This window comes from Microcaecilia unicolor, chromosome 1 (genome assembly GCF_901765095.1).
Source record: "Microcaecilia unicolor chromosome 1, aMicUni1.1, whole genome shotgun sequence".
Taxonomy (NCBI): domain Eukaryota; kingdom Metazoa; phylum Chordata; class Amphibia; order Gymnophiona; family Siphonopidae; genus Microcaecilia; species Microcaecilia unicolor.
Window position 1 is genome coordinate 447,647,247 of NC_044031.1, and position 16,825 is coordinate 447,664,071.

At 40.2% G+C, this 16,825-nt stretch overlaps 1 protein-coding gene across 1 annotated transcript in view; it reads right to left on the bottom strand.

Moving 5' to 3' along the window:
* Window positions 1-15,556: 15,556 nt before the first annotated feature.
* NETO1 (neuropilin and tolloid like 1) overlaps window positions 15,557-16,825 on the bottom strand; it is a 424,908-nt gene continuing 423,639 nt past the window's right edge. The window contains exon 10 of the mRNA XM_030212767.1: window positions 15,557-15,606. Within this exon, the coding sequence (XP_030068627.1) occupies window positions 15,591-15,606 (16 nt within the window). The 3' untranslated portion in view covers window positions 15,557-15,590. The remainder of the gene's footprint in view (window positions 15,607-16,825) is intronic.

Here is a 16,825-nt window from a genome sequence, read left to right on the forward strand (position 1 = left end):
GTACTTTTGGTCTTCTGTATAAATTCAATATACACTTTTAGCAATTGGCTTGGTTGGCTTACCAAGAATCTTTATTTACTATCCAGCTTATTTTCTAAGAAGAAGGGCGCCCATCTTCCGACACAAATCGGGAGATGGGCGTCCTTCTCCTAAAGGCGGCCAAATGGGCATAATTGAAAGCCGATTTTGGCCGTCCTCAACTGCTTTCCGTCACAGGGACGACCAAAGTTCAAGGGGGTGTGTCAGCAGTGTACTGAAGGTGGGACGGGGGCGTGGTTAAGAGATGGGCATCCTCGGCCGATAATGGAAAAAAGAAGGGGCGTCCCTGACAAGCTTTTGGCCGGCTTTACTTGGTCCCTTTTTGTTCACGACCAAGCCTCGAAAAGGTGCCCAAACTGACCAGATGACCACCGGAGGGAATCAGGGATGACCTCCCCTTACTCCCCCAGTGGTCACCAACCCCCTCCCACCCAAAAAAACACATTGAAAAACATTTTTTCCCAGCCTCTATGCCAGCCTCAAATGTGATACCCAGCTCCATCACAGCAGCATGCAGATCCCTGGAGCAATTTTTAGTGGGTACTGCAGTGCACTTCAGGCAGGCGGACCCAGGCATCATCCCCCCCCCCACCTTACACTTGTGGTGGTAAATGGGAGCCCTTCAAAACCCACCCGAAACCCACTGTACCCACATCTAGGTGCCGCCCGTTACCTTTTAAGGGCTATGGTAGTATTGTACAGTTGTGGGTAGTGGGTTTTGGGAGGGGGGGTTGAGGGGCTCAGCACCCAAGGTAAGGGAGTTATGCACCTGGGATCAATTTGTGAAGTCCACTGCAGTGCCCCCTAGGGTGCCCAGTTGGTGTCCTGGCATGTGAGAGGGGACCAGTGCACTACGAATGTTGGCTTCTCCTATGACCAAATGGCTTGGATTTGTTCGTTTTTTAGATGGCTATCCTCGGTTTCCATTATCAGCGAAAATCGAGCTCGGCCATCTCTAAGGTCGACCTAAATTAGCGCCCATCTTGTTTTGATAATACAGGATGCCCCTTCGCCGGGGCGCCCTTAAAGATGGGCGCCCAGTTCGATTATGCCCCTCTATGTGACTGTTTTTTTTAAAATATGGTTTTTGATACACAACAGATTCTGATTCTCTTGCATCTTTTTATATCTCTTGTGATTAATTATACAATTTTATATTCACTCTTTTGTGTATATGTTTATTAGTCATTGTTTATTATTGTATTTAGTTTATTTTAATTTTTATTATTTTATATTGGATTATTTATGTTTTCTAATAGGACCCCTGACACAGGCATTGTGCTCAAACACTGCTATGTTGGGTCAGCAAATAAAGGGGCCCTTTTACTAAGCTGTGTAACTGTCTATGCATGCCTATCACACGCCAAAATGGAGTTACCGCATGGGTACTGCATGGCCCTTGCAGTAATTTCATTTTTGGTGCGCGTCCGATGCACATCCGAAAAATAATTTTTGTTTTCAGATGCACATATCGGACGTGCGCCAAGTGGTACTTGACGTGCGTAGGTCATTACTGCCCGGGTACCGCATGAGTCTTCACCGCTAGGTCAGTGGCTGGCGGTAAGGTCTCAAACCCAAAATGGACGCGCGGTAATTTTGATTTTGCCTCACATCCATATTCAGCAAAAATAAAAAAGCGCCCTTTTTTACAGGCACGCAGAAAAATGGATTGGCGCACGCCCAAAATCCATGCCTACACTACTGCAAGCCGTTCTGCAGTGCACCTTAGTAAAAGAACCCCAAAGACTTTTAACTGGACCTGTAGTCTTGCCTCCGGTTTTTCTCATCTCCACTTTGTATTTATATGTGCGCACATACATGTATAAATGCAATATTCTGGCTCCATGCTATTCTATAACAAGGAACATAAATGTGACAGCGTGTAGTTTGAATGTGGGCATTCACATGGTTGGAGTCTGGATGGAGCTGTCTGTTAGCAATTTAGGCATGAGCATTTAAAGCAGCTCTATGACTGGTATAAATACTTGCATTTATATTATCAATGTTTACTTGGCCTGTTATGCTTGTCGTCTAGATACCCACTGTTACACAAGAACATAGGAGTCTTCTTATCAAACTGCAGTAAAAAGGGCCCTGTGGTAGCAGCAGGGGCCGTTTTCCCCAAGTGCCAGGGCTCATTTTACAGCAGCAGATTAAAAAGCCCCTAAAAATAAAATGGTCATGTGGTAAGATTCTTACCGTGTGACCATGCGGTGGGGAGCACTTGCTGCCGCCCACTAAGGTGGTGATAACCAGGCAGCACGCACTGTTGCCCAATTACTGCTGGGTTAGCGCCACAGTAAATATAGCAAAAATATGTTCCGGCATGCCGGAAATGGGGTGCGCTTGAGGCTGGGACATCTAATACTACGCTACAGTGCTAAAGGTTAGCATAGTAGTAGTAGTAGTAGTAGTAGTGTATTGGTTTTCCGCAGCAGGTCTGCTCTCTAGTTTTGCACACTGACACTGGTTAAAACTATTGCATACTAGCTCCAGTCACCACTGTATCAGCAGCATCACTAGCTATATGTCAGTGTTTCTAAATGCTTCTATTGCACTTTTGCACCGTTTCATTGTATTGGCCAGCTAGTGATTATTACAGAGCTATTTCAATGTATAAGACTAGCTTAATGGTTAAATCAACCAGCTGAGCATGAGCACAGAGATCTAGAGGTTGCTGGTTTAAGTCCCACTGCAGCTTGGCATCAGTTGTGCACAATAGTACAAACAGCCATATTCTGCTACACCATCTAGCTTTGGCTCTGGGCCACACTAGTTAGCTCCAATGCACAGCCAGTTTTTGATCCTCTTAGCAAGAAGATAGCTCAGGCTTAGGCATTGGACAGATAATGTGGCTTCTAAGTCACATTTAGCAAGCTACCTTTTGTTTGGAGAAGATCTAGACATTATCAATGTATGTTTAAATCAACAATGAGTGTGATATTATATACTTTTCATGAGTTTTTCATTGGCTTTTCTGGGCCACAGACTGTAGAAGTCCGCCCAACTCTGACTTATGTTCCACCTACTGGAGCTGCTGTCAAATCCCACTCCATCCTATCCAAATCTGTCTTGTCATTTGTGGGACCCAGACCATAAAAGTCTGCCTAGCACTGTCCTCGGTTCCAGCTACTGAAGTTGCCATTGAAGCCCTGTCCAGCTTATTCTAAACCGGATTGCCATATACAGACACAGACCTTCAAAGTCTGCCTGGCACCAGCCTTAGTTCTTTACAGCTGTAGTAGCTGTCCAAGCGTCACTCACATATCCACCCTCTGCAGCCATTTAAGGGTTTTTTTAAACATTTATTTTTGTTTTCTGTCATCTATTTTCTAAATAGAGTTCCTCTGTGTTCATCCCACGCCTTTTTGAATTCTGTCACTCTTTTTGTCTCTACCACCTCCCTTGGGAGGGCATTCCAGGCATTGACCATCCTCTCCGTGAAAAAGAATTTCCTGACATTACTTCTTTTTTTTATATATTTATTTATTGTTTCTTTAAATTATAGTACAAGTAAACGTACAGAAAAGTAGAGTTAACTATGTATTTCTCTTTTCCGGAACTGGTAATCACCATTGCGGAACTATGTAAGCCATATTGACCCTGCAAATAGGTGGGAAAATGTGGGATACAAATGCTACAAATAAATAAATAAATGTTAATCAAAAATACTAAACAAAGCAGATAATAGGAAATGATATTGATTTACTTTACAAAAGTCCACAATATGGATCACAAGATGCCCTTCTAATGGAAAAAATGCAATGCAAGGATAAAGAAAACTTCTTTAAACTGTGGAGTGGAGGAGTGGCCTAGTGGTTAGGGTGGTAGACTTTGGGACTTTGGTCTTGAGGAACTGAGTTCAATTCCCACTTCAGGCACAGCCAGCTCCTTGTGACTCTGGGCAAGTCACTTAACCCCCCCCCCCCCCCATTGCCCCTTGTAAGCCACATGGAGCCTGTTATGAGTGGGAAAGCAAGGGGTACAAATGTAATAACAAAAAAAAAAACTTAACAGGAAATCTGGGCATGTACAGATTTAATTTCTTTCAAGAGTCAATGTTACAGTGTGTACATTTTCATTTTATTTAGTTTCTCATCATTTAAAGAAATTTTTTTCTCATTTTAGGCAGTGTATGAAAGAGTACGCACTATTTGCAAAAAGTATATGCTTCATTTGAAGAGCATGTATTATTCACCAACAGTGTGTACTATTTCTGACACACAAAAACAATTCACATTTTGTTTTGTCCCCCTGTTGTTTCAGCCTAAAACTATCATGAAATGTTTGGGAAATGTTACCAAAACCAGGTTGTTGTTGTTGTTTTTTTTTTGTTTTGTTTTTTGGGGGGGGGGGGGGTGTTTGACTAAAACTGAATCTGCAGTTGAAATTCACCACTCAGTTTTCCCGCCAAAACCGAAACTGAAACTGGCTGGCCCCCATATAGGAACAGCTCCCACTCATTACACCCCCCCCCCTAATCCATTCTCCTCTTGCCCTGAACAGAAAGAGGCTTTTTTTCTCACCCAGAACAGAAGGACCCTCCAGGGCCTACTGTATCATTGGCGGTCTAGTGGTTGGTCTGGTAGCCAGTCACTTTTGCCTATGCCAACTCCACTGACAAAATGGCTGCCAAGATTTCCTGTGACAGTCTCATGAGACTGCTGCTGGAGGTCCCTGCAGCCATTTTGAGATTGGAGCTGGCATGAGCAAGAGTGAACTGCAGTCACAGTGGCATAAAGAAAATACCATTGTTGTGCATTGGGACCCATGTGCATGCTCAGCATCTGTCGGTTCCACCCCTTCTGACCTCTGAAATCACAGCAGAGGGTATGGGAGAGAAAGTTGAGCACACACTTTCTACAGCAGATGATAGCACGGAAAGAGGAGATTAGGGGCATGCAGAACATAGAGGATATCAGGAAGACATGCTAGACATGGAGGATTGGAAGGGGAGATCAAGGGGCATGCTAGACCTGGTGGAGGGGGGGGATCAGGGGACATTCTGAACCTAAAGAAGGTGATTGGGGACATGCTGGACACAGGGCAGGTGAAAGGGAAGTTCAGGAGACATGCTGGATACAGAGGTTGGAGGGAAGATTAGGGATCATGTTGGCAGGAAGGAAAGTAGAAAGGGAGATCAGGGAGATGCTGTACAGAAGGGAGAATGTAAGAGGTGATCAGAGGAGGACAATGGACGTGGGAGAACAGGATGCTGGACACAGGTAGAAGGTAAAATTGAGGAACATGCTGGAGACAGAGAAAGGTGAAAAGAGAGATCAGAGGAAAATGCTGGATATGAGAGAAGGCAGGAGTTTCCTCATGTAGATGGAGAGGAAGGAACGAGAGGGGAGATACTGGACATGTGAGGTGGAGAGATGAAAACCTAGTTAAAAGCAGTGAAAGAAGGGAGCTTAAAGATGCAGGGTGAGTAGGAGGATGACATTTGAGAGGCAGAAAAATAAATGAAAGAAAAGTGAGTGGAAAATCAATGTCTGAGTAGAGAAAATGATAAAGATTGGAGGAGAAAAAATAGATGCAAAATAGGCAGGAGGCCCCAGACACCGAGCTAAGAGGATAGAGAAAAGAAGAACTAGAGATAGGAACCAATATGATTTGAAAAATAAAATCACAGGAGGCAAGATGGTGACTGGGAGGGAGTGCTGAGAAGACGCTCTTGTCCACTTACCTTAATTTCCTTCTGAACGTTTTCCTAAGATGCCAAAGAGAAGAGGCAGGCAGAGAGTGATTCCCGCAGCTACTGTTGTGCCGTCGATTGGCACGTTGAAGCGTTTTTTTTGGCACAGGAATTATGTCGGGTGCTGGAGCTCCGCTGACGGAGAGAGCGGGGGAAGGAGAGCCACCCCTCCACCTGGAGACAGAAACAACATTGAGCTCCGAACAATGGTCAGCCCCTCCCATGCCGGTAGACATTCTGAGAAGGGACCAGGAAATCCCTAGTACCCAAGAGGCGACGGGGTTTACCGGCACGGGACCCAACTTGAATGGAGCTCTGCCGAGAGAGAACGCACAAGCAGTGCTGGAAACAATGGAAGGGAAAATCCTGACGGGAGATCAACTGGTGAAGGCAACAGGGCCAATAGAAGGAACCATATATGCAGATTCATCAAGTAAGTCTTTATTAGGGTTGAAACCAGACAATATAACCTTGGAAGCCATTTGGGAGGCTCTAAAGAAACTGGAAACTTTGTTCTCACATCAATTTTCCTCATTTCTTGATCAATCTCAGACCGTATTTAATAAAATACCTGTATTAGAAGGAAAGTTACAAATGTTGGATAAATCAACGGAGAATAATATGAAAGAAATACAACACTCTCAACAGGTACAAGCCACTTTAATAAAAGAAAATCAATACCTTCAGAACAAAATAGAAATATTGGAAAACACACAGAGGTCTAACACTCTTAGATTGATAAACTTTCCAAAACAGGCTATGATAGCCCCGTTAATAACTTTTAAAAGATATTTAAATGAAGTTCTGAAGATTCCAGAAAATGCATATCCTCCTATATCAAAAATATATTACCTGTTACCATATGAAAAAAAGGAGAAAGAACAATTGGAGGATCCAGGAACAGAAATACCATTTGATACCTTGAAACTGAACTTAACACAAGTTATAGAAGATGATAAGTTAGGCTTAATACCATCAACCTTAATAGTCTCCTTTGTATTACAACCGGACAGAGATTGGATTCTTAAGCAATATTTCCTACATAGAGAACAACTCTTTTTGACTTATAAATAAGAATATATCCAGATATCTCTAAAGCAACTCAAAAATGCCGCAAAGAATTTCATAAATTATGCCCAAAGGTACAACAGTTGGGCGCTCTTTTCTGGTTAAATTTCCCATGCAAATGTGTTGTAAAATTAAATTCTGTAAAATATGTGTTTTTTGATTCTAAGCAATTTAATGTTTTTTTGGACTCTAAAATAGCCTTGTTACCGCCAGTACAATAAGGACAAATTATTACATCAACTCCGTGAAATATTTAGGAATTCCTGCAACTTCTTCTCAGCCTTTACTTTCCTAATGAAATAATTCCTCAGATATATTGATATGCCTCCTAAATAGTGGACTATAGATGAATACTATAATGGAAGTCTGATACAGATTTTTCATCTTATATTTTAAACCTATTAACTTTGACTAGTTTATTTACTTTCTTTTTCTTTTATGTTACCTAAATATAAGATGGAAATCATATAAGATTATATTATTAATCCTTTTTCTTTGTTAATCATCTTTTCTAACCAAGATGTATTCTTGAAATTATTGTAAAATTGTTTAAAAAATAAATAAATAAAAAAATAAAAATAAAATCACCAGATAATAAAGGTAGATAATAAAGGTAGAAAAAAAAGTTTATTTTCCAGTTATTGATTGGAATATGCCATTTTGGGGGAATTGACATCTGCTATCTTTATATTTTGCACAAGATGAAATGTATGTCTTTCTATATCCTTAATATTGTGCTGCCTGCAGAGTCTGGCTTCTTGAGATTTCAGTTTAATCTTTGCTTACATATTTCTACTTTTAGTTGGTGGTCACTTATCCTGTATTTGGAGAGGGTTTGTTTATGTTCTAGTGCCTGAGGCCTGGTATTCTGCTAGCATTGTCTGCTTGGACTGTAATAGTCCAGTATGTTCAATTTTCCTGATAGATCTCACTGAAATATTTACAATGCTGCCTTTTCGTAGGAAGGTCCTTTTTGGTGCTGTAATGGCATAGTAGATTTGTTTTATATGTCCTGAGTAACTTTTGTAGAATTTTGCATTAATTCATGATGAGGCCCTTTTACTAAGGCGCGTGGAGGGGCATAATTGAACGTCGCCAGCGATCTATTTTGGCGGTGGCACAACAGCTGGCCAGAACCGTATTATCGAAAAAGATGGCCGGCCATCATTTTTTTCGATAATACGGTTTAGCCCGGCCAAAGTACAGAACAAGAACAGTTCTCTACGATAACGAATCACAGAAGGCAAAAGTAGAGACTAAGCAAAGACGATTCACCACTGGAGACTTAAGTCCAACAATCTTTATTATATCAATAATAAAAGACCTGACACAGGCTGTGTTTCGACGCAGAAAAGCGTCTGCATCAGGGGTCAAAAGGTTACACTACAAATAAAGAATGTATAAAAGTCCAATAAAAACATATATACAAAAAATGTATTCATTGACAAAATCTTTGTAACCAAATTCTCTTGAATATACATAGTAAACATCAACAACATCTAAAAATAAAATATATCCAATAATAACATACATATATTTGATTAAACAGTATATGTAGAGATGAATAAAGACACCCGCAAAAAATATAATACAACTACGGGGCTACGTCAATCCGCTGTAAATAAAACAGCAATACTAACAGACTGGATCATGTCAGAAAACCTCGACCTACTCTTCCTCACTGAAACTTGGATCCATGACTAAAAGAACCCTATAATCCTAGACCTGTGCCCTTCAAGATTCAAAATCACACATTGGACCAGAAAAGAAAAGAGAGGCGGAGGCAGAGCACTAATCTATCGGTCCCACTTTACCACCGAAACCACTGCCGAGTCCATAACACCTCAACTTGAAATTGCCTCAATCAGAATCCACAACAAAACCGTACGCAATCATTTGAATTGTGTTTTGTTTTACAGACCTCCAGGTAATTCGAACGAAGGCCAGACCAACTTCATGGACTTCATTTCAACCACATGTGTAACCAACTCCAAAACACTAGTACTAGGAGACATCAATCTTCACTTAGAAGACCCGAACTCTATTAACGCAGGAGAATGTAAGGAATTTCTCCGTTTATGCAATCTCAAATGGCCACAAATGCAAGCAACCCACGTTAAAGGGCACACACTTGATCTCATCTCACACAAACTCTCAACAGACCAGAACCTAACAATAAATGCAAAATGGACAGAGACACCCTACAAACTAAACTTATCCCTACATTGGCGGAAGAAGTGTAAACAACGAATACTAGAACACACATCCTACAGCACAAGAGGCCAAGTAGACACGAAAACATTCTGGCAACTAATATACAATAACAAATGGGCAACACAAACAGACTGGGACATAGAATGGGACAAGAGATGCAAAAACATACTAGATGAAATTGTGCCCTTACGAACAAGAACCCCACGCAAGCATAACTCAATACCATGGTTCAACAATGAACTGAAAAAGTTAAAAACACAAACCAGGAAACTTGAACGAGCATGGAATAAAACAAAAGATGAACATACACTCAATACATGGAAACAAATAAAAAGAAAATACAAATATTCAATAAGACTGGCCAAAAGATCATACTATAAACCAAAATAGGGACAGATTACAAAGACATGAAGAAATTATACCAACTCGTGAACAAACTCCTAGACACCAACTTGGTTACTACCATGAATACAGACATCCCATCTGCAGATAAACTTGTGAAGTACTTCAATGAAAAAATTGTAAACCTACGCAACACGCTACCTCAGAACAACACCGACATTGAAAACTTCCTTAATGAATTGGACCCAACCATTGGAGAATACCCGGCAGATCATACCTGGTTAAACTTCACCCTCCTTACTGTCGAAACAGTTACCCAGGTGATTAGTAGGTTTTCCAACACTCACTGTAAACTAGATACCTGTCCCAGCTACCTAATGAAATCCGCCCCTGACCGCTTCATAGCATGGCCATGCTACTGAAGCTGCAGAGTCGCTTTCCAGTTGTGAGGGTGGAACAATTCCACCGCTACAGACTAACCAGTTTGGGATACTTTTTTGTGTATTGCTCAAGGCCAGTAATTAAAAACTTTTTTTTGCATCACTCAAGACACCTGAGGCAGGCCTGTGGCCGAAACACAGTACTGTGTCGAGTCTACAATAAAGTTTACTTCTTTATATACCACCATGGTCTCAGCGTCCTGAAGTAATTTCCCACTTTGTTTCTCTGCAAATCATATTTGAGACTTTTAAATACTGTCCATTTTAAAGTACTTTTTTTTTGTATTTCACAGTCAAGTGGCCAGTGATCAATGACTAGCAAATATGATTTTTATTTTTTTTATGTTATTTATTTTTATTTGGATTTTTGCTCACACCTTTTTCAGTAGTAGCTCAAGGTGAGTTACATTCAGGTACACTGGGGGTATTTCTCTGTCCCTGGAGGGCTCACAATCTAATTTTGTACCTGAAGCAATGGAGGGTTAAGTGACTTGCCCAAGATCACAAGGAGTAGCAGTGGGATTTGAACTGGTCACATCGGGATGTCAAGACTGGTGCTCTAACCACTAGGCTACTCCTCCACTCCTGTCAAATATAAGTACATATATAAGTACATAAGTAATGCCATACTGGGAAAAGACCAAGGGTCCATCGAGCCCAGCATCCTGTCCATGACAGCGGCCAATCCAGGCCAAGGGCACCTGGCAAGCTTCCCAAACGTACAAACATTCTATACATGTTATTCCCAGAATTGTGGATTTTTCCCAAGTCCATTTAGTAGCGGTTTATGGACTTGTCCTTTAGGAAACCGTCTAACCCCTTTTAAAATTCTGCCAAGCTAACTGCCTTCACCACGTTCTCCGGCAATGAATTCCAGAGTTTAATTACGCGTTGGGTGAAGAAATATTTTCTCCGATTTGTTTTAAATTTACTACACTGTAGTTTCATCGCATGCCCCCTAGTCCTAGTATTTTCGGTTTTGTCTAGTTCTGGAAGAGTTTCGTTGTCTGGTATTTAGGATGGATCATTGTGGTATGCCTTTTTGAACAGGTTGGTTTCTAGTAATTTTTGGAAGATTGTTAGGTCGTGCGCTGTTTTTATGGCATTTGGTAATGCATTCCATGGTTGTAGTTGTATAGGCGGTAAGGGCTCATTTGCTAATCCTGTACTAACCAGTTAGCACACAGTAATGTAGCTGTGCTGTGTAGTGCAGGAATGTCTACTCTCTGCCTCCCAGACACACTCCCTTCTACAAAAATTTAAAAATATACTTTAGTGCAGATTTGGAACTTACCGTAAGACATCTGTGTGTGTCTGGTGGTAAGCTATTTTAAGCTGTGGGAAGTGCAACGTAGTGCTTAACACAGCTTAGTAAAAGGGCCCCTAAAATAAATAAAGACATTAGAATCCAAGACACAATCTAGTAATAAAAAAAAAACAAGTCAAGATTTATAAAAAGTTCTTTTTACTTCAAATATCAAGTAAAAATGAGGCATACATTGGGGGAAATATTTCGTTCCTGATCATACTCGGACCCAAGGTGCATAAATAACAACTTTGTACAGTACTGTATGTTTTATGCATGAATGAATTATAAGATTCATTTACACTTTATATACAATATTATTCCTACTTATGTGCATTAAAGAAAATGGAGCTCCTTCAATATATGAATATAGTTCTGAAGTGCCAGCGCCGGGATATTATATATTTTTGAACAGGATTTTTAATGCAGCTTTTTAAAAACATTATTTTCTTTGAATTATGATAAAAGAATGTAAAAGTCAAAATTTACAACTATGCCCATGTTTCTTTGTCATGTTCCTGTTTTTCTTTATCCTGCATGAAACAAAATTTCAGTGTACTTTTTAACCTTTGAAAAACGTGAAAATAGTTGCTCTAAAAAGAACTGTGTTTTTCATAAATAAACCCAGTGCCCAGTTACAAACTTGAACAACAAATCATGCAGGTTACAAAATTATGTATATATTATTTTTCTTGAAAATAATTTGAAAATCATGATGCAAGTCTGTCCTGTACAAACATATTAGCATAAATGTATTCAAAGAAGACAGGCGTGCTTGGTTGGCTACACACTTTTCCTTTCAGAATCGTAACAACTCATATCTTAAAATGGAGAGCATGCAAAACAAAATTGTAATTTTCTTAATTTGTTTTTGCATTGATACTCCTAGAATCTAATTTAAAATATGAAGATGTTACTTTAATAAAATAATACAAATTAGATATAAAGGAATAGAACAGGAAGTACAGTATCTGTAATTGCATGCCTCATAGAGGGGGATTTTATAACAGAGTGCCTAGGTTAATAGAGCAGGATGGCACTAATTTTCCGCCTATTTTATAAACCCACATAGGCACCTATGCGTCATTACCATAGTAGTACAAATTCTGCAAAAATAGCACTAGATTGTGGTTGTTGACATGTATGCCTGCTTAGGAGCAGGCAGGCCTAAATATTAACATGTAAAAGTATGCATGTAGTTTATAAAGCAAGTATATAAAACATGACCCCACCCAAACTCCTCAGGTGAGTATGCCTACGGTACTAGTATGCATTCTCTTGCACCACTTTTAGGTGTGACTTAATTTTGGGAGAGGCCTTTTATGCCTTTGAAAGTTTATAAACTTACCCTCATAGGATAATTCTATGTGCCCACAAATGTGAATAAAAGGCCTTTTCTAAAATACCAACTTGCTTAAATTTGTTTTGAAGGTGCATACTTTGCCAGAAGCTGTACCTGGTGATGCAGTCTAGGCAGAGCATGGGCAGTCTGCAAGTACATGTGTTGATAAAATATTGTGATCAACAAGTGTACTGAATTATGGGTCAGCATGCCCAACTTAGGCACCAGCATTTATACTAGGTTTCTGCAGGTGTAAGTCTATCACCCAAAGTTAGGGCTTGGAAATTGACGCTAAGCATGATTCTATAAAGGACATACATCCATTTTTGAGTGCCATTTATAGAATCCAGCCCTTAACGTGCCAATTTGTATTTGCTAACAGCTAATCCACAAGCACGCCGAGTCATGACAGCATGTGGATATTAATGCATTAAATGCATTTGATCATAAGGTCAGGGAGTAGGCAGAAAATGGGCAGGGAGGTCATGTTACAGTTGGCACACTTACTAACTTTTTCTGTTAGTGGGGGACTGCTTATGACCTCCTAAATAGGAGATGCTAAGTGCCCTTGTGCTAATTTAAATAAAAGTATGCATGTGCTAATGGACTTTTCAGTGCAGTAATTGCTGAGGACAAGTGGGCATCTCCCCCCCCCCCCCCCCATTAGCACACAGCCTCTGCACTTTGCATTTAGCATGCCTTAACAACAAAGTGCGCTAAGACTTAGCACACTTTTGTAAAACACCCCCATAGATACCTATGAGCCTTCATAAAATGGTGCCTAAGTTTATGCCTGCATGGCATCTTAAAGCAGACACCCTGCTATAAAATTATCTTCATACCCCCTCATTCTAAAATCTCACGTTAAAACTTATGTGCCCTGAGTGTACATTTGTGTATATAGATTATAGAATAGTAGTAGTTAGGCACTCAAGTTATTGGCCTAATTAGGTGTGAATTGACACCAACAACCAATAATCAGCAAATTTGGCCTAATTTATGTAACCACATTTAAGTGTTATTCTACAACAGCAACGCATAAATTCTATAGTGTGTAACTGCAAGAGAGGCATGGACATGGGAGGGGCAGGGGTAGGCCCAGCACTGATGCGATAAGCTTTGAGAACATTTAAGCATAAGCATTGACCCTAGCCATTGAGCTAGTAAAGTGCTCGTACCTACAGTTACACACATACCTGCAGACTTACTAGTCTGCATACTAGTGTATGCTGTAATCCGATTATCGAATTTACACTCAGTGCACACAGTTTAATGGCCAGATTCTATATATGGCACCTGAAAACTCCATGCAGTAATAAAATATACATAGGCGTATTCTCTAAAGTATGCCTAAATTTTATAAAATAGGCTTAAACTTCCACACAGCATATTGAATACGCCAAGTGCCTCTCCACACGATCAAATTTGGGTGAGTCCATTTAGGCCATGTTTTACTTGGCGTAACTCCCGACGTCTAAATTAAGCACACAGTGGGTGTATTCTATAATAATGCACATAGATTTTAGAAATGTCCATGGCCACACCCTCTTTTCAGCTATGCAACTTAGAATTTACACGCAAGTTGTGCCCGTAAACTTTAATGCCAATTAGTGCTTATAATTGCTTGTTAACATCCAATTAACAACACTGATTAGCTAGTTAAACAATTAAGGTACGTGCATTGTTACAGAATACGCTTTGATTTCTGTGCGGATTTTCAGGCGTGAAATGCAGAATCTGGAGGTTATTGTCTAACTTTGGGTAACCTATATAGAATAGGTTTTGCCAACTGAAACCTACAGTAACATACATGTTCAATCTCTTTCTCCAGGCATCAGCTTTGCTATATTCTCCTCCAGCAAACTTCAGAAATTATACAGAAGTGTTTATATTTAATGAAATACCTGATTTCCACACACTGGACCAAATTCTATATGTGGTGCTGAAAAATTGGTGCAAAAAAAAAAAAAAAGATCAGTTGTAAGCGTTATCTATAAACGGTGCTCTGAGTTAGGCACTGTTTATAGATTAGCGCCTACCACCAGATTCTGCACCTACATTTTAGGCATGAGGGTTTACACCAGCTGAAACCTGATGCAAATCCCTACGCCTAAATCAGGCACGGATCAGCATATTCTGTAATAGTATGCACACATTTTCAGAAGGCTCATGACCCACCCATGCCCCTCCCTTGGCATTCCCCCCTTTTCGGATCTGCACGCTAATTTATGAATGCATCTTTATAGAATACGCCTAGGATGGTGCATGTGTAAATTCTAATTGTTGCCAATCAGCACAGATAATTGATTATTAGCACCCAATTATCAGTGCTAATTGTTTTATTATTCAATTAAATTGCATGTGGAAATTGAGCACACACAATTTTGAGTGCCATATATATAGAATCTGAGGGACTATTCGTGAAAATGGACATCTTCCAACATTTTTTTAAAAAGATCAAATGCTGAAGAAAAAAAGAAACAAACTAGCTTCCCTAATTGTCCATTAGCACCATTATTCAATCCATGTTGCTGCTTCAAATGATGATGTGAGAAAAGCTGCTTCTACAACACAGTCTATAAAAACCTCAAGCTGGTGTTTCCACATTTCACTGATGCAGGAAACTGAGCAATAGGTTTTCCCCCAAGCAGTCTGTATATAATGAAAACAATGTACATTTAACAAACTCAACATGTCAGTGTTTTTTTTTCTTTTACATGTTGCATAATAAACATATAGCAGAGACAAAAAAGAGCACAGAAACCTGAAAAATCAATGGATAATAAAATAAAGCTGGGGTGGTTGTTGCAGTCGGGAACTCAGTTCATCTTCAAGTTTCCAGTAAGTCTCAAAATGTATTTAAAAACTACAAAACTACCAAAGAAACAGCCAAACTACCAAAGAAACATGTCCCTGGGAAGAAGGGGAGACATCTTGTTGAGGATAAAATGTCTGTAATTCCTAAGTGTGAAGAAAGGCAGTGGGATGAGTTTAGAAAAAAGTCCACATATTTTCTTTTTGCTTTCAAGTTTTATTTATTGTCATTAATATTTAAGCTTTGTTCTACTGAATTTTTATTTTTCTTGCAAAGAGCAGAAACGTTTACTCTCTGGAATATGTCGCTCGCACTCCGTATGTTTGTTAAAACAGTTCATCTCTGAAAACAAGAGAGACAGTTAAATCATGTTTCTCTAAAAAGATTGAAAACAAGATTAATAATAATAACCATAACAATCAATCATGTCATTGCAAACAAGCAAAATTGTTCCAGTAATATCTTAAAATCAGAAATAAAAATTTGCTATAGAACATATGGTCTAGATCAGAAACCTGGTGCAATTGCTTACAAAATAATGGATCTTCTTACCAAGCTGCATTATGGCAATAGTGTATATTAAAGAGCAAATAAAGCACATTAAAACCCTAGAACAGTGGTTCCCAAACCTGGTCCTGGAGGCACCAGGGGTGCCTAAAATTAATATTCATCAGAGAGATTTGCATGCACTGCCTCCACTGCATGCAAATCTATCTCATGAATATTTATTGTGGATCTACTAAAAACCTGACTGGCTGGGGTGCCTCCAAGACCAGGGTTGGGAACCAGTGCCCTAGAATTTGTGTTAATTGCATTTAAGCATGTGTTTCACATACCAGATGAAACTCTGATACAGCACATATTAAAAAATGAGAAGTACTGCATGCATAATAAAGTAGCTCTTTATTATGAAAAATAGATAAAGCAGCTTGTGTCAAACTTCACAAGTTGGGTTGTTCACGGAAAGTTTACAAATGTAGTGTACAACTGTCTTTCCCAAGAGCATAGGGCTATTAACACGCAACGTGATACTCTGAGGAACAATTTAAAGGGGTTGGTTCTTAGTAATAAATAGCCCTCTATGCTGATCCCTTTTCAAACCTCCCCAAAAACCCATCAAACCCTCACATCCCCGGAACCCATGTTTTTTTTTTTTTTTTTTCTGGTGGATAGTGGATAGATGCAGGTGCAATCTCTGGGTGCTCCAGTCCCTGGTGCTCTGACTGAAAATGGCAGCCTTGAACTCCTAGTTGTAGTCAGGGCCACTGAGAGACTGCCTCATCCCGCCCCCCCCCCCCCGAGGTCGTTGTTGTCCCCCTCCGTCCACCCCTGGGCCGGGCCCCCCCTGAATTCAAATCATAGCGCCTCACCTTGACCTCACTCCATGTGAAAGAAGCGCAGCAGCAGCAGTCTGCAGATCACCTCCCTTCGGGCCTTCCCTCCCTATGTTCCGCCCTCGCACAAGTTACATCAGACGAGGGCGGGACACAGGGAGGGAAGGCCCGAAGGGAGGCGATCTGCAGACTGCCGCTGCTGCGCTTCTTTCACACGGAGCGAGGTT